General features: G+C 47.7%; 1 protein-coding gene across 4 annotated transcripts in view; it reads left to right on the top strand.

The window, feature by feature from the left end:
* The window catches only part of GAS7 (growth arrest specific 7), a 92843-nt gene that overhangs the window by 35339 nt on the left and 43294 nt on the right, over nucleotides 1–14210 (top strand). For all 4 annotated transcript variants that reach the window (XM_051634684.1, XM_051634683.1, XM_051634682.1 and 1 more), the window contains exon 3: nucleotides 13597–13668. In XM_051634684.1, coding sequence (XP_051490644.1) covers nucleotides 13597–13668 — 72 coding nt within the window. The remainder of the gene's footprint in view (nucleotides 1–13596; nucleotides 13669–14210) is intronic.

Genomic DNA, 14210 nt, shown 5'->3' with positions numbered 1-14210 from the left:
CTCATGTGGTAGGATTGTGGCAAAACATTTATAGAGCCTCTGGGCAGGGCAGGTCTGAGAGCAGACACCCTGCATGCAGGAAAGGCAGCTCATTTACAAGAAGAAAGCAGCAGTGGAAGTTTGAAAGCTCTCTAGAGGGAAAACAAACTGAAGGGACAGGGAACTGTAAGATGGTGCAAAACTTCTTGGCAGATCATACTCAAAGCAGGGTAATCAATGGTCCCTTGTCAAAGGGAAGTTTTCACCAAAGGAAATCCTGCAGGGATCTGCCCCAGGCTCCGTTCTAGTCAGTGTTTCCAGTCATGAATGGCATGTTGACATTGAGAGCACTTATTGTTAACTTTAACTGAAGCTGGGAGAGAACATGGTGTGCTGCAGAGAACAGGCTCAGGATTCACAGCCATCCTGCAGCTGAGGGCACACGCTGCAAGAGCAGGATGCTGTTCAGTAAAGATGCACTTAAGATTAGAGATTTCATCAGAAATAATTAAGTGACAAAGACAGGCAAGGGAGCAGTTCACAGACAAAAACATTGGGGCTCTGGAGGATCTAAAACTGAGCGTGAGCCAGCAGTGTACAAAAACTAGCACAAAACCAGCCAGCATTTTCCGTTGTATAAATAGGAATGTTTTCTGTGAGGCATGAAGTAACCCTCCAACTTTACAAGGAAATTATAAAGCCTCAGCTGGAATATTTTATCTTGTTTGGGCTCTACACTTCAGGAAAGATGTGAGCCAGTTGGATAAAGCCCAGAAGAGAGCAGCAGGAATGATGGGAGATGTGGAAAACATGGCTTGTTGGCCAGGGTGAGAGATTGGGGGTGTCTGCCCCAAGGAAGCAAAAAGATGTGGATGGGGACATGGAAGCAGGCTGCAAGCACATAAAATGCTGTTGTGGGGAAGACTGTTTGCAATGCCTGTCGTGACTCAAAGACACAGCAACTCAGCTCAGTTGCACTGAGGATGACTCTAACTCTTCCTAGCTAAGATAGTAAAGTGTGGGAGTAGGGAGTTGCCTGGGAGTTCGTATCACTGGAGGTCTCTCAAAGCAGGTTACACAAAGCTGTGAAAAATCATGCTGGCCTTGCTTTGGGGCACAGCAGGGACAGAATGACTTCCTGAAATCCCTGTCAGGCCTGTTTTTTCAGTCTGTAAAGCCTAACCTATCTGAAAAATATTTAGCAATGTGGAGGATGACAAATGCCTGGGACTCACAGAGGGGTTGTTCTTTATTTGGTATCTTTGTGTTTCCCCAGTCTTTACATACCTCACAGCTACCTTGGCTGTTGTCACTCAACTGCTGGTTTGCTTTTTTTGGTTGTCTAATTCAAAGAATCTTAGTATGATTTCAGAGGAACGTTCCCTGTGCTTCATTCCATGTGTACCCACCTGCACCTGTGCTGAATATTCCCGCAGTGCTTTGGGACAAATCCTGCTCCTCCTGGGATAGTCCTGCCCTCCTGCTCTCCAGGTAGAGGCAAGATGAGCCAGCAGTGTGAAGGGCAGCAGGAGCTGGTGAGCCCAGCACTGTGCAGTCCATCTGCTGGGATGGGTGCAGGGCTGGGAGGAGGGGACACAGCCTATGAAGGGCAGCAAAGCAAAAGCTGGACAAGTTTTGGTGCCGTGGGGCTCTGTGCAGCTCCTTAGCTGAACCCCTGCTGTAGTTCTGCTCCTTCCTGACCACAGGAGGTGTTGGGTCTACTCAACAAATTGCCATTCTGAAGGTGTCTGGCACTGCATCATCTCTGCTTTACCATGCAACGATCACCATTTGCCTCCTTCTTCACAGTGTGCAGAAGCCTGGGTTTTTTTTGGATTAAATAGGTTTTTTGGTCTTGGTGCTTGGGCACTCGAGTATTCATCCCCATTCCTGGGGAGTGGAAATGGGATTTTAGGGGCAAGTAACATCTTAATTCTTCTTGAGCCTTCAAAATACAAGAGAACCCTTCCCCTTGTGAGGCATTAATATTATTGTCAGAGGTTTCCAGTGGTTAGAGTCCTTCCACATTGTGGTTATCTGTCTGTGCTATCCATACATCTGAACATAATAGTATTTCTACTGTGTGTGTTGTTGTGTGGTCTAATTTTCATGGTCTTAATATGAAAAACACAAGGAGATTGATTAACTGGAAAGAAATAGACTTCATGAGTCAGTGTTTTTATGAGGAAAAAGATGTTAGAAAAACTGTAATGAAAGAATTAGTGTGACTCTGTACAGAATAAACAGATTGGCACAGGTAAATGAGCCAGCCAACAAAGACAGCACATTCCTCTCTGTCTCCGTTGATGGCCCAACCAGATAAAAACTCCACATTTATCATCCTTTGAAACTGGTTGGACTCAATCCTGAAACCATTTTAAAGGCCTCTGGCCTGTAAAAGGTCTGCAGAAGGAAGCCTGAGGTAATTTCAATATACCTGAAACTTGTTCTCACAGCTTGGTCTGCCGTGGGAAGGCTGAGTCTGCATCAGCTCCTTTCCAGTCAGGATGCAGGACCTTGGTCTTGTGCAGCATCTGGAGACACCCAAGCTTGTGTCAAAATAGAAGCAGGAGGAGAAATGGGAAGCCACTCTAAGGTTCCTGGAAGACCCTTCTTGGTAGCAGCTGTGGTCCTTATTTTGCATCATTTACTCTGCAAGGAGTCCTCTGCTGGATATTCAAGATACCTCTCCTGGGATCTGGAGGGTTAAATGCATGTTCATGCTCTTTGTTTAGAATCAGGACACCAGTTAGTAGGGATGATAAATTGGAAAGGAGTGTGTGCAAAGGAGGGCATGGCTGCCAGGCTGCCACCCAGCAGAGTCCACAGCAGTGACTGACTCCTGGGCCCTCAGGAAGGTTGCACCATCCCTGTCACCAGGGCAGAGTTTGATTCACCTGACAAGGTACCATCTGCAGGGGGGACAACTCCTTTTGGACGTGATCTTCCAGTATCACCATTTATCCATTGAAGGAAATAATTACCTTTACTTCTCAACTGTCTTCCTGGTTGGAAGCTCTTGGAGTGGGTCCAGAGAAGGGCCACAAAGATGATGAGAGGGCTGGAGCACCTCTCCTATGAAGACAGGCTGGGTTGGGGCTGTTCAAGCTGGAGAAGGGAAGGCTCTGGGGAGACCTTATAGTGGCCTTCCAGTGCCTGAAGGGGCTACAGGAAAGTGGGGAAGGACTTTTTATGAGGGCTTGTAGTGAGAGGACAAGGGGGAATGGTTTTAAGGTGGAAGAGGGGAGATTTAGGTTAGACATTAGAAGGAAATTATTTCCTGTGAGGGGGGTGAGACCCTGGCCCAGGTTGCCCAGGGAAGCTGTGGCTGCCCCATCCCTGAAAGTGTTGAAAGGCAGGTTGGATGGGGCTTGGAGCAACCTGGGCTGGTGGGAGGTGTCCCTGCTGTCATGGTTCACTCCTTGGTGGAGACTTGATGGTTGGTTTTAGCTGTGATCCCGAAGTGTAAAAATGAAATGGCAACAAGCCCAGGGAATTCAAGTTATCAACACACAGTGACTTGATTGGTCTTGCCCGTAAAGTGGCTTGTGATAGAAAGGAAGAAGGAATAGGAAAGATGAGGTAAAAAGGGGGGGGGAAAGAGGACAACAGCTACCACCATGGGTCCAGAGGTGTCCCTATGGTTCTGAATCCATTAGGATTCTGCTGCTTCTTCGATCGTTGTGATCTCTCGGTGGGGAAGGTCTTCAAAGTCCGGTTACTAAGGAACCGTCTTTTATCCTGGGTAGCACACCTTGCTCCTCTGTCCTGTGGAGATGTGCCAGTCTCCACCTGTCTGGAGTGAGGCTTCCACGCATGCCCAGAGAGGAGTGTCTGAGGCCTGGCCAGCTTTGGAGGTGGGTAGCTTCTTACCAGGAGGTGTGGTTTTGTATTATAATAACATTATAATGAGGCAAGTTCAACTGAGGCTTCAAGGGTGTTGGCACAGCAAGTGTGATCCATCTTCCTCAACAGCAGCTTTTCCCTTTGTTGCTCCAGTAGAACAGACCTGTACCAGGTTCCAGCACTGCTCCTACCTCACTCTGTTCTCCATGGTTTCTGCATCTGATAACAGCCAGTTCAGCAAGAGACTGCAAACTCATCTTGAGATGTTAGTCCAAATTTTGGGGTCTAGTCACTGTTGACAATGTTGAGACAATACCCATCTTCTGATCGACTCTTACACCTGCCCATGCAGGGGGTTGGATCTAGATGATCTTTCAGGTCCCTTCCAACCCAAACCATTCTATAATTCTGTGATGTAGGTGCCTGAAACAGCTGATGTGAGCTACAGCCCAGAAGTGCCAGTCTCCACTGACTGACTCTAAGGAGACCTTCAGTGACAATACCAAATCCACAGGCAGGTGAAGCTGACTGTAGTGAGTCTCGCCGGGGCCTGAGCAGACAGCCTGAAACTGCAGGGGAATGTCAAAAATGTCCTGTTTCCTGGCATGGGGTGAGTGCCCCTTCCTCCTCCCCCGGCAGCACGCGGCTGTGCTGGTGTCAGCAGGCACAGAGAGGGGCTGCACTCAGACAGTCTCTCCCGTCAGGTCGCATGGTGAGCACACCTCCCTTCACACCCAAAACACCCACCCTGGCTCCTTCCCCAGCAGTGTGTGGGATGCACAGGACACCTGTGACATGCTGCACTTGGTTCCTACAGCTGCTCGACACACCCAGGCCTGTCCACACACGCACACAAACACACATCTGCTCGTGTGCTCACGCTGCGGGGGACAGGGCTCCAGGGACACTCCCTGTCTGAAAAGCTGCAGTATTCCTGGGGTTACTTGAATAATAGCAGCTGGAACTCCAGGCCAACAGCTCTGCAAATCAGGGAAAAAAATATTTATCCAGGGGCAGGAAGCCTTGACAGGTTTAGGAAATACCAGAAGTATGGCCTGTTGGCGTAGCAACGGTTGAGGGAAGAAATATGTATTTAGGTGCCTTCATTGCTCTTCTTACTGAAGAAGAACCAGTAAGTGCTTAGGTGAAGTGCTGCAGACCTTTGTTTGCCCCTCAGGGCCTGTGCCCTTGTCACAATTCAGCTGAGATTGCCTAGACCTGGCTGGGTACCTGTCAGTTCCCTTCCCAAGACAGGAACCACTGCGGCAGGTCAGCGAGCAGCTCGGTTGTTCTGCTGGAATTTCAGAAAATAAGTGGTTCCCAGGCTGGTCTGGGTTGCAAAGCCCCTGTGACTGAAGCTTTCAAAACTTTTCATGCATCTGAGCTGATGGGAAGACTGTGAATAGGAAGAAACCCTGTCAGGGAGATGGGGCAAATAGACAGAGTGCTCACATTTACATTCATCCCTGAGCACGTCAGGACAACCTGTGGGTTATTGGGAGGCAGATGCAGGTAAGGTGAACTAATTTCTGCCTTGGGTATCTCCTACCTGACAGTCCCTGTGAAATAACTGTGTTTATTCGCTTGCTGCTGTTTTGGGGGTTGGCAGCAGGCTTCCAGCTGGCATCTTCAGAAGCCAAAGCAAGAAAACCAGCACTGCTCTCCTCGGCCTGCATTTCTTAACGACACCTCCTATTTGGTTCAGGCAGTGCCAGATCTGCTGGCAACTGTGCAGCTCCCTGGGCTGAGCCCAGGTACTGGAAGGTGCTCTAAGGTCTCCCTTGAGCCTTTTCTTCTCCAGGCTGAACAGCCCAGTGCCTGCCAGAACAAATGCAGTTTAAAACACGTAGCAGACCCTGTGGAACAAGGCAGGGAAGAATCATTGGGCAGAGGATGAATGACAGGAAGGGGAAGGAACTGACATGTCAGGGTGACTCAGGGCACAGACCTCTGATTGCTCTATCATCACATTCAGGTTTTATCTTTTTAATCAACTGCTACTTCCCTTTTATTTCCTGGGGCAGGAGTGCACCCAGGGCCTTTTTGGAGGAGCCCAAAGAGATAAAGCAAGTATGCAGGGCTTAAAAAGGAACTGTAAATACCAGGGATGCTCAGAAGATCAGAGGGAAGCTTAGGAACAGGTCGTGTGAGGGTTGGTGCTACTGAAGAAAGCCTTTGAGAAGAGGCTGAGGGTCTCAGGAACAAGAACCCAGGTCACAGAATCACTCTGTGCAGTTGGTTTTGGCTACCAACATCCACATGGGCTGTCAGCAGAGTCCTAAAGGCAGGGGATGCTTTAAGGGTGATGTTTGAGCAGGTTTACAACTGTTGTCAGGACATCAGGGGCTGACACACTACATCTACATGTATACTTCTGAATTCATTCCCTAGTATGACATTTTCTTGTCAATAGTAGTTGTAGTTCTGTGTTGTGATTGCAAATGAGAGGAGACATGAGTCCAGGCACACGTGATGGGGAAGGACATAAAGACATAGGGTAGGATGGGTAAATGAAGGGGCAGAGAAGGTGAGAAGCAGTCAGGGTGAGAGTGTGGAGATGCTATCCTGTCCCTGAAAAGTAAAGAATTGTGTGCTTCACATAGCCTCTTAAAACCATCTTCTGTGCATGGACAATACTTATCATATTAAAGAAAACTGGGGTGAGCAATCTCCTCTGCTTTAACATCCCTTTAATCCTCTTTTCAGATGTGAGGCACTTGTAAGCCCATTGACTGAATGGTGTTGGCAGAGCAGATGATCCTGCACGTGTCCTGGGCTGTGAGAGAACGTGGAAAAGTTTCCAGGCTGCTCAACAGGGGTGGTCTTTGTGTGTTTTCTGAAAGGGGAGCCCTAGGATCACACTGCCATGGCCAGTTTGAAAGTACCCCGTGCCCAGAATGCACAGCTACTCTGTGGTTAACCATATGGTTGCTCAGTGTCTTTGGGAGTGGTTTACAACTGTGTGTGGGTGGTAGATTCAGCAGGAAAATATTTGATTATACTGAAGAAATTCTCTGATGTGCTGCAGCTGTAATACCTCTTGCATTAGTCAAACAATAGCACTCCAGCTACCTTGTCCATCACATTAAAGATGATTTATGTTCTTAAGACACAAGAGTGCCTGTGGCTTGCTGCCACCTTGCATTCTCAGCTGAGGCCAGCCCTACGTGGTGTGTCCTGATTTCCAGGCTTTTCTTGTCTGTGGTGTTATGTCCTTCCCATTTGCTAAGCTGCTTTCTGTCTCCTGGAAAGCAGGAATTCCCCTTTCGTGTTATCTCTTGATCCTAATTAAGGTCCGTTTATTCTCATTGTCACAAACATCATTAGTAACATGACACTTCCAGGGCAGGGGGTTTCAGGCAGTCCTGAAATGTGCCGCTGCCAGTGGTTTTTTTCCTTGAAGGAAATTTGAAGTCCAGCACTTCACAGTTTTAGTGAAATTTTCTTGATCTGCCTATAAAAACAGGCATTACTGAGTATCCTCCTGGTGCCACCAGCCAGTTTTTCTGTTTCTGTGCTCCTGGGTAGCCTTTCAAGCTTATCTTCATTTACCCTTCACCTTTCTCCCACTGCAGTTCCTAACTCCAAGCAAGTGTCTGATCCATCTGTGCAACCACTGCAACCTGCAGCCTGTCTGCTGACCCCAGGCAGAGCAGAAACAACAGATTGTGCTTTTCTAGCCAGCTGAAAACTGCCATTAACACCACGCATTTCTCTCAGAAACCTAGTGCTGAGGGACCTTCAGCATCCTGTGGCTGGTGAGCAGCTGGGTTCCCTCCATCCAGCAGGTCTTTTTCACGTGAGCAAATAGCTGGAAATAGCATTATTATCACTACTAAGCCTGCCATGAAGAGCTTGCTTTTGTTGCATGGTATTTGCAAAAGGAGGGGCATGGTACAGGTCCCAGAGCTCGTTTTGAAAGATCAAGTAAGGACTATTGTCAGCAGCTTTTCCCATGCTGTTAAGGTAGTGACAAGCACCTCTACCCTCAACACATGGACAGAAGATTTCAAGAACTTTGGATGGTGCCTGTCTCCATACTGGTGTTTTGGGACCCAGGGTAAGAGCTGTGTGGCAGCATCAGTCGCTTTTTCATTGAACTGCCCATGGGATGGAGCTGGATTTCAGTTCTTGTACTTCAACTACAGGTGCTACCTGGTGCTCTGCTTTCAGCACTTGGGAGATTGAATCTCATGTTTCATGCAGGTGCAGAGAGATTTGCACCTATCACTTCTGCCTGCTCTTTGTGTCTCTTCATTAAGTATGAGGATGGAAGTAAAGGTCAGGTCCTTAAGGGGCCCATGGAGGACTGTGACCTCACAGTGCAGTGAGAAGACACAGCTCATGAGCTGGTTGTTTGGGCTTTTTGAGCTGATGTTGCTATAGGTGACAGGGCTCAATGGACCAAAACGTTTGGAGCACAAAGATGAAGCAGCTGCTGTGCTGAATCAGGACAGTCCTTAGGGCCTAGTCTGCAGGAGGTCAGGAAGGGAGAGCCAGGATGGTTCTTCCTGGCTGGGAGTCAGTTCTGTGAACTGAAGCAGAGGTGAGACCCTCTCATTCCAGTGCAGCAAAATCTCCTTGTGCAATATGTCCTCTATGGAACAGGAGGAAAGCATTTTGATTGTACTCTCACTCACCCACTCCTTCTGATTCCAAAGTTCTGAATGGTTTACTCCAGTCTCAGGGCATTGCAAGTGGTTTAACCCTCCTTGTGTGCACCAACCCACACCCTCCTCTGCCTTTCCTCTGGGCTGTTTTCTACCCCCCACAATACCAATAAATGAAGTGCCATGAAAACCTTTCTCATTCACCACAAATGCAGGGAAGATTTTAGTAAGAAATGGGATAAAAGGTGTGAGGGCACTGGCAGCACTTTGTTTCCAGCTGGTGAGGTGAGGTTTTTCTTCCAGCAAAGCCAGCTGGAGCGTGGTGGCTTCAAGCAGCTTGGAGGTTTGGGCTGGGGAGTGCAAGTTCTGTGCTGTTAAAGGAAACCTGTTTCCAAGGCTGGGCTGTTTGCACTCTCTTTGACCCACAGGTCCAGCCAATCTTGGGACTTTGGGGACCCACAGACAGGCAGCAAACCTAGCTGAAAGCCTGTGGAGATGCAGTGGAGCAGCAAAGGAAGGCTAGCAAGTTTGCAGACTGCTCATACAGGTGATTCCTACGTGCCACTGACAAAACCAAAGTGGTTCCAAAAAAGGGTGAGATAAGACTGTGGGGGCTCTTTTACCCTACTGTGAATGTCACTTCTAATTCTGAACATTTTTCAGGAGCAGTCTGGGAGAAACTTGCAGGGTTTCTTCCTGTGTCATTGAGGAGGGACCATCCATGTCAGAGTGACCTGTGCAGTCTGCACAGCTTCACGTTATTCAGGGCAGAAACTGAATTTGGAGCTGCTCAACATTACAGATTTATTGCTGTTAAAACCAAAACAAACTCCAAACCTACTTATAAAATGTGAGTAAGTAAGCAGACCTGAAGGTCCTCTGGCTTACTGTGCCCTGTTCTCATAGTTCTACCAATGAAACTATGGAGAATTTAGCTCCTAAAATAACACTACACATGACACCATGCAGAGGTACTAAATCCATCCCTAAAAGCAACATAAGCACACTCAGGAGGGATTATACTAGACCTTAAAGCCCTGATGTTTGGCTGATGTTGGATGTTCAGACTGGAAGGCAGCTGCTCTGGGCTCAGAGTGTGACTGGACTCATAGAGGAGGGACAGAAGGTTCCTTCTTCGGCTGCTACACTTGGATCACAAACATTGGCTGCGTTGTGACCTCCTCAGAAGCTGTGTCTTGATTAACATGAGATCCCAGAGTGCGTGGCTCTCTGAAGGCCATGTCATGTCATCATGTCATGTCTCATTCTGCCAAACAGATGCAGTGTGAACTTTCTTCCCCCAAACAGCACAAGTTCCGCTTTCCTTTGGGAGGAAATACTTGACCACATCTGTGAGAACCCCCTTGGTTCTGTTGGCACATCTCTCTTGGGTCTTGTAGCTGCTTTTTCCTCTCACATCATTTTGGTTTGAACAAGTCACTTTCTACTGCCTTGCTGTTTAGTAACACATTTCCAGTAATCTCCCAGGGCTGCAGGACTTCTTTCTGTTCACAGATCTTCACAGCTCAGAGAGTGACAAGGAAACTACTGATTATACCTTCCCCTCATTAGCTAAATAGAATAATTAACGTGGCTGATAAGGGAGTAGAACTAGTTGGTATTGGTCTGCCAGTGTTAATTTACACTCTCACGAAGGGAGAGGTTTCAGCTTGTCTCCAACAGCCTCTTGGGAAAATTGGGTGGGATATAAAAATTTGTCTGGTCCTGAATCTGTTCCTAATAGCAGTGATCATCCTTTTACCACCAGGTTGCAAGTAGTCTGCAGGTTTTCCAAGCCCCAGGATCAAAGGCTGCATTTGGTACTCCCAGATGACACTCTGTCAAACAGGGCGTTATCTCTAGTTGTGGAGAAAAAATCCTGCTTCTCATTGTAATTTAGCTTCAGAGAATTGGCAGTTGCAGTATTATCTCTGCAAATGTAGTTGTTTCCAGCAGATGGCACCGCAGCAGTGCAGTCCTGATCCCCATGTCTCTGCTTGGGCTGTCAGAACAATCCTCATCACTCTGTGCACAGAAGGGTATTTTTTTTTATCTCCTGGCACTCAAGATAAATGGAGTTCAAAACATTTTTTCTTTTCATTTTCTAGCCAATAAAAGAAGTCACTTCTGTTTTATGCATTTTTATAGCATCTCGTTGTTAGCTTTCTCGATGTGCGTAACTCCATAATCATTTTATTTTAGAATATTTGTCAAGACACTGAGTGTTTTGGGTTGTATTCACAAAAATGCTGACCTCTGGGCACTGCTCTTGCATGTATAAAACTTTTGCCCTCAAGTTATGGATCTGTGCTTTCTGTATGGCAGAGAGGAAGAATGATGTACCTCACACCAGCTCCACAGCAGCTGGCAGGGAAATAGAGGCCAGTTAAAAGAAGCTGATAATTTTAACTGATGAATTGCATTATCAGGTTTTTAGGTAAATTGCTCTGTACAGTCTCAAAAATGCAAGAATATTGTAGATAGATATGCTTGCATATAAAAACCCACAACAAACCCAAGCCAAATAAGTAGGTAAGTGTTTTCATAGAATGGAAACTGGTTTTGCTGCTAATGTCAAAGTCAGGGCTGACAAAACCCTGTTACCTGACTGCTTGGACATAGCAAGAGTGGACATGCCAACCCTTCCACAGACATCTCAAAAAGTCAGTCTTTAAAACAATCGTCTTCAAGTCAACTCACTGACATTATTCATTAATCAACAATTTACATTAGAAAAAAAAATCTGCCAGAAACGTGGGTGTCATATTCTATTGTTTACCTTTGCATTCCAATGAGTGTAAATTAGATTTTGTCTGTATTTAACCATGCACTTGTGGATTTTAAGCCAAGACAAGCTGATTCATTGAAGACACGGCATTTATTAGCTTACTACCCAATTCACAAAAAGCTGAGTAAAATTTAAATATTTCCTCATGATTCATAAAGCTTCTAGTCCACCAGGTTTTGCACTTGCAAGGAAAAAAAAGTTCAGAGCATTTTTCCTTGCATCCAGAAGTGTCTTGTGGCTTGGGGAGGAGAAGCAAGAGGGGAAGCAGGGTGTGTGTCTCAGGGACTTGGGCAACACAGGTGTGGGGAATGGCACCTTTTCCCGTTTGGGATCCTTAAAGTTAAGTCCTTTCCTGAAATAAGGAACCTAATGCAACCCTTGAGGACATCTGTGTGTGCATGAATGTGAACTGAAATACAGGTAACAACCCCAGGCAACGCTCCAGGCTTGGGGAAGAGAGGCTGGAAAGTGCCCAGAGGAAAAAGACCTGGGGGTGTTGATTGACAGTGGCTGAATATGAGCCAGGGTGTGCTCAGGTGGCCAAGGAGGCCACCAGCATCCTGGCTTGTACCAGCACTGGTGTGGCCAGCAGGAGCAGGGCAGGGATCATCCCCCTGTGCTGGCACTGGGGAGGGGGCACCTGGAATCCTGGGGTCAGTTCTGGGCCCCTCAGGACAAGAAGGACATGGAGAGGCTGGAGAGTGTTCAGAGAAGGGCAAGGGAGCTGGGGAAGGGGCTGGAGCACAAGTCTGAGGAGGAGCAGCTGAGGGAGCTGGGGGTGTCCAGCCTGGAGACAAGGAGGTGAGGGGAGACCTGCTGGCTCTGCCTGAGAGGAGGTTGGAGCCAGGAGGGGCTGGTCTGTTTTCCCAAGGAACAAGTGATAGAACAAGAGGAAATGGCCTCAAGTTGTGCCAGGGGAGGATTAGACTGGATATTGGGAACAATTTATTCATGGAAAGGGCTGTCAGGCCCTATCCCAGGCTGCCCAGGGCAGGGCTGGAGTCCCAATCCCTGGAGGGGTTTCCAAGTTGTGTAGATGTGGTGCTGAGGGACATGGGGCAGTGGTGGCCTTGGCAGGGCTGGGGTAATAGTTGGAGTTGATGACCTTAAAGGTTTTTTTTCCAACCAAAATGATCATATAGTTCTGTGCTGGCATTATGTTTGTTGCTCAAATGAGCAGTCACCCAGGTTAGGAGCCCTAATGTGTTGCAGAAGTTCTGACTAAGCTCTTATGCCCAAGGTCTCTCTCAGCCTCAGCCCCGGATTCTATGATTCTATGTTTATCCAGAACATTGAGAGAGATGCAGGATTTCAGGCTCTGACAGGCTGAGATTGCTGTTGGTTAGGATTTGGGAATGAAAGTGTCAAAGTGGTCAAAGTAGTCCTTGGACTTGATTACATTGACTTGCTTACATTCTAATTTGATACTGACAGTCAGTCAGTATCATTTATATGGTTTGGTACCACGATGTTTATTTGAAAGGAAGTGTGTCTTGAGCTTTCTAGCTAGACTTCTGCAGAGGTTGCTGTTCTAGCTCCACTCTGCAACTTCTACAAAGGTTTGCAATTAAATCTTCTGCATTTAGCACATAGTAAAAAATTATTTTCCATTTGCTGAGAAAATGACCAGAATGGTTAAACTATAGAGGAAACTGAGAAGGGAAAAGCAGCAGCAGTCTTTTTGAGTATTGAAACTGGTGTGACATACACGTGCAGAGCCCAGCTGCTAAGGGACCCAGGTGGAAAAAAGGAAATTTGCCAGGGATTTTTTTTTAATTTTTTTTTTTTTTTAAGGAAAAAATGCTGTGTTCTGTGTATCTGTCACTAAACCCACATCTCTGAGTGACTCACAGCTGCCTGTCATGCAGTGAGCAGGAGCAGAGGCACTGCCACTGCTGGGTCCTTGTTCCCAGGGTAAGAGCCACGACTGGCTGTGCTGCAGCCCCATGTCTGTCCTGGGCTGCAGGTGGGATCTGATGCTGGGCTGGATTTATCTACCCCTGGAGATGCTTTGCTGATGGGGGCTGCAGCTTCCAGCAGTCATCTGTGTGTCCAGCTGCATCCCTGTGCAGCTGCATCCCTGCTTTTCTGTCCAGCAGGGCCCTGGGGCAGACCTGCACTGGAAGAACCAGTGATGCAGCTCCCAGGCTGTTGTTTCCACCCATCCCAGCTGGCTGCCAAGGGAGAGGGGGTTGGGAAACAACAGCAGAAAGAGGTGGGAGGAGATGGGGAGTGCAGGGAGGTGCAGGCACCTTCCTCACAGGGTGAGAACCTAGTTCAGAGAACACTGAGGGTCAGACCCCTTTGTGGTAGACATAACTGGTGGGTGTGCAAGGCTTCCATCACCCTCACACTGATGTTTCCCTTCAACAGAAACGACCTGGGAGCGGCCAAGCAGTGTCCCTGGGACTCCAAAGAGCCCTGTGTCACAGAAGAGTTCTGCAGGTAGTGTTTGATGCTGTGCCTGACCACTGCACTGGCTGAACCTGCTTCTCTGCCACTGAACAGAGCAAAGGAAAATGCTGTCACCACATGGGCTGTGTATGTAATGTGCACAGTCATGGGAGTGCAGCAGAGTAAACGTGGTGGGGCTTTCCCTCCCAATGCAGTTTCTCACCTGCTGTTTCCCTACTGATGCATCTTCTCAACAAGTTGCTTGGAGTGGGGATGGCTGCTTTCTTGGAGCATGGAGGCAGATGGTGGCCCAGGGAGTCAGCAGGGCTTCTGGCTCTGGGAGGGAAGTCACAGTCCTGCTTTCTGCTGGGGCAGGGGAAGCCAAAAAATGCAGAGGAACATGGGCTGGCTGTAGCTGTTCCACACAGAGGACATGTGGACAATGAAGCTTTTTAGCAAGTGGTAGCTGCAGGGTTGACCACTTCACCTCTCTCCTGACTTGAAGTTGCAGGGAATCAGGTAACAGAGAATCAGCTGTAAAATTGTACTTAAAAGCTTTGGGTACTGCAGAAAGACAAAGCAAAGCAAAAATT

The sequence above is a fragment of the Apus apus genome, chromosome 17, assembly GCF_020740795.1.
Source record: "Apus apus isolate bApuApu2 chromosome 17, bApuApu2.pri.cur, whole genome shotgun sequence".
Classification (NCBI taxonomy): domain Eukaryota; kingdom Metazoa; phylum Chordata; class Aves; order Apodiformes; family Apodidae; genus Apus; species Apus apus.
This window is presented reverse-complemented; position numbering and strand designations above follow the sequence as displayed.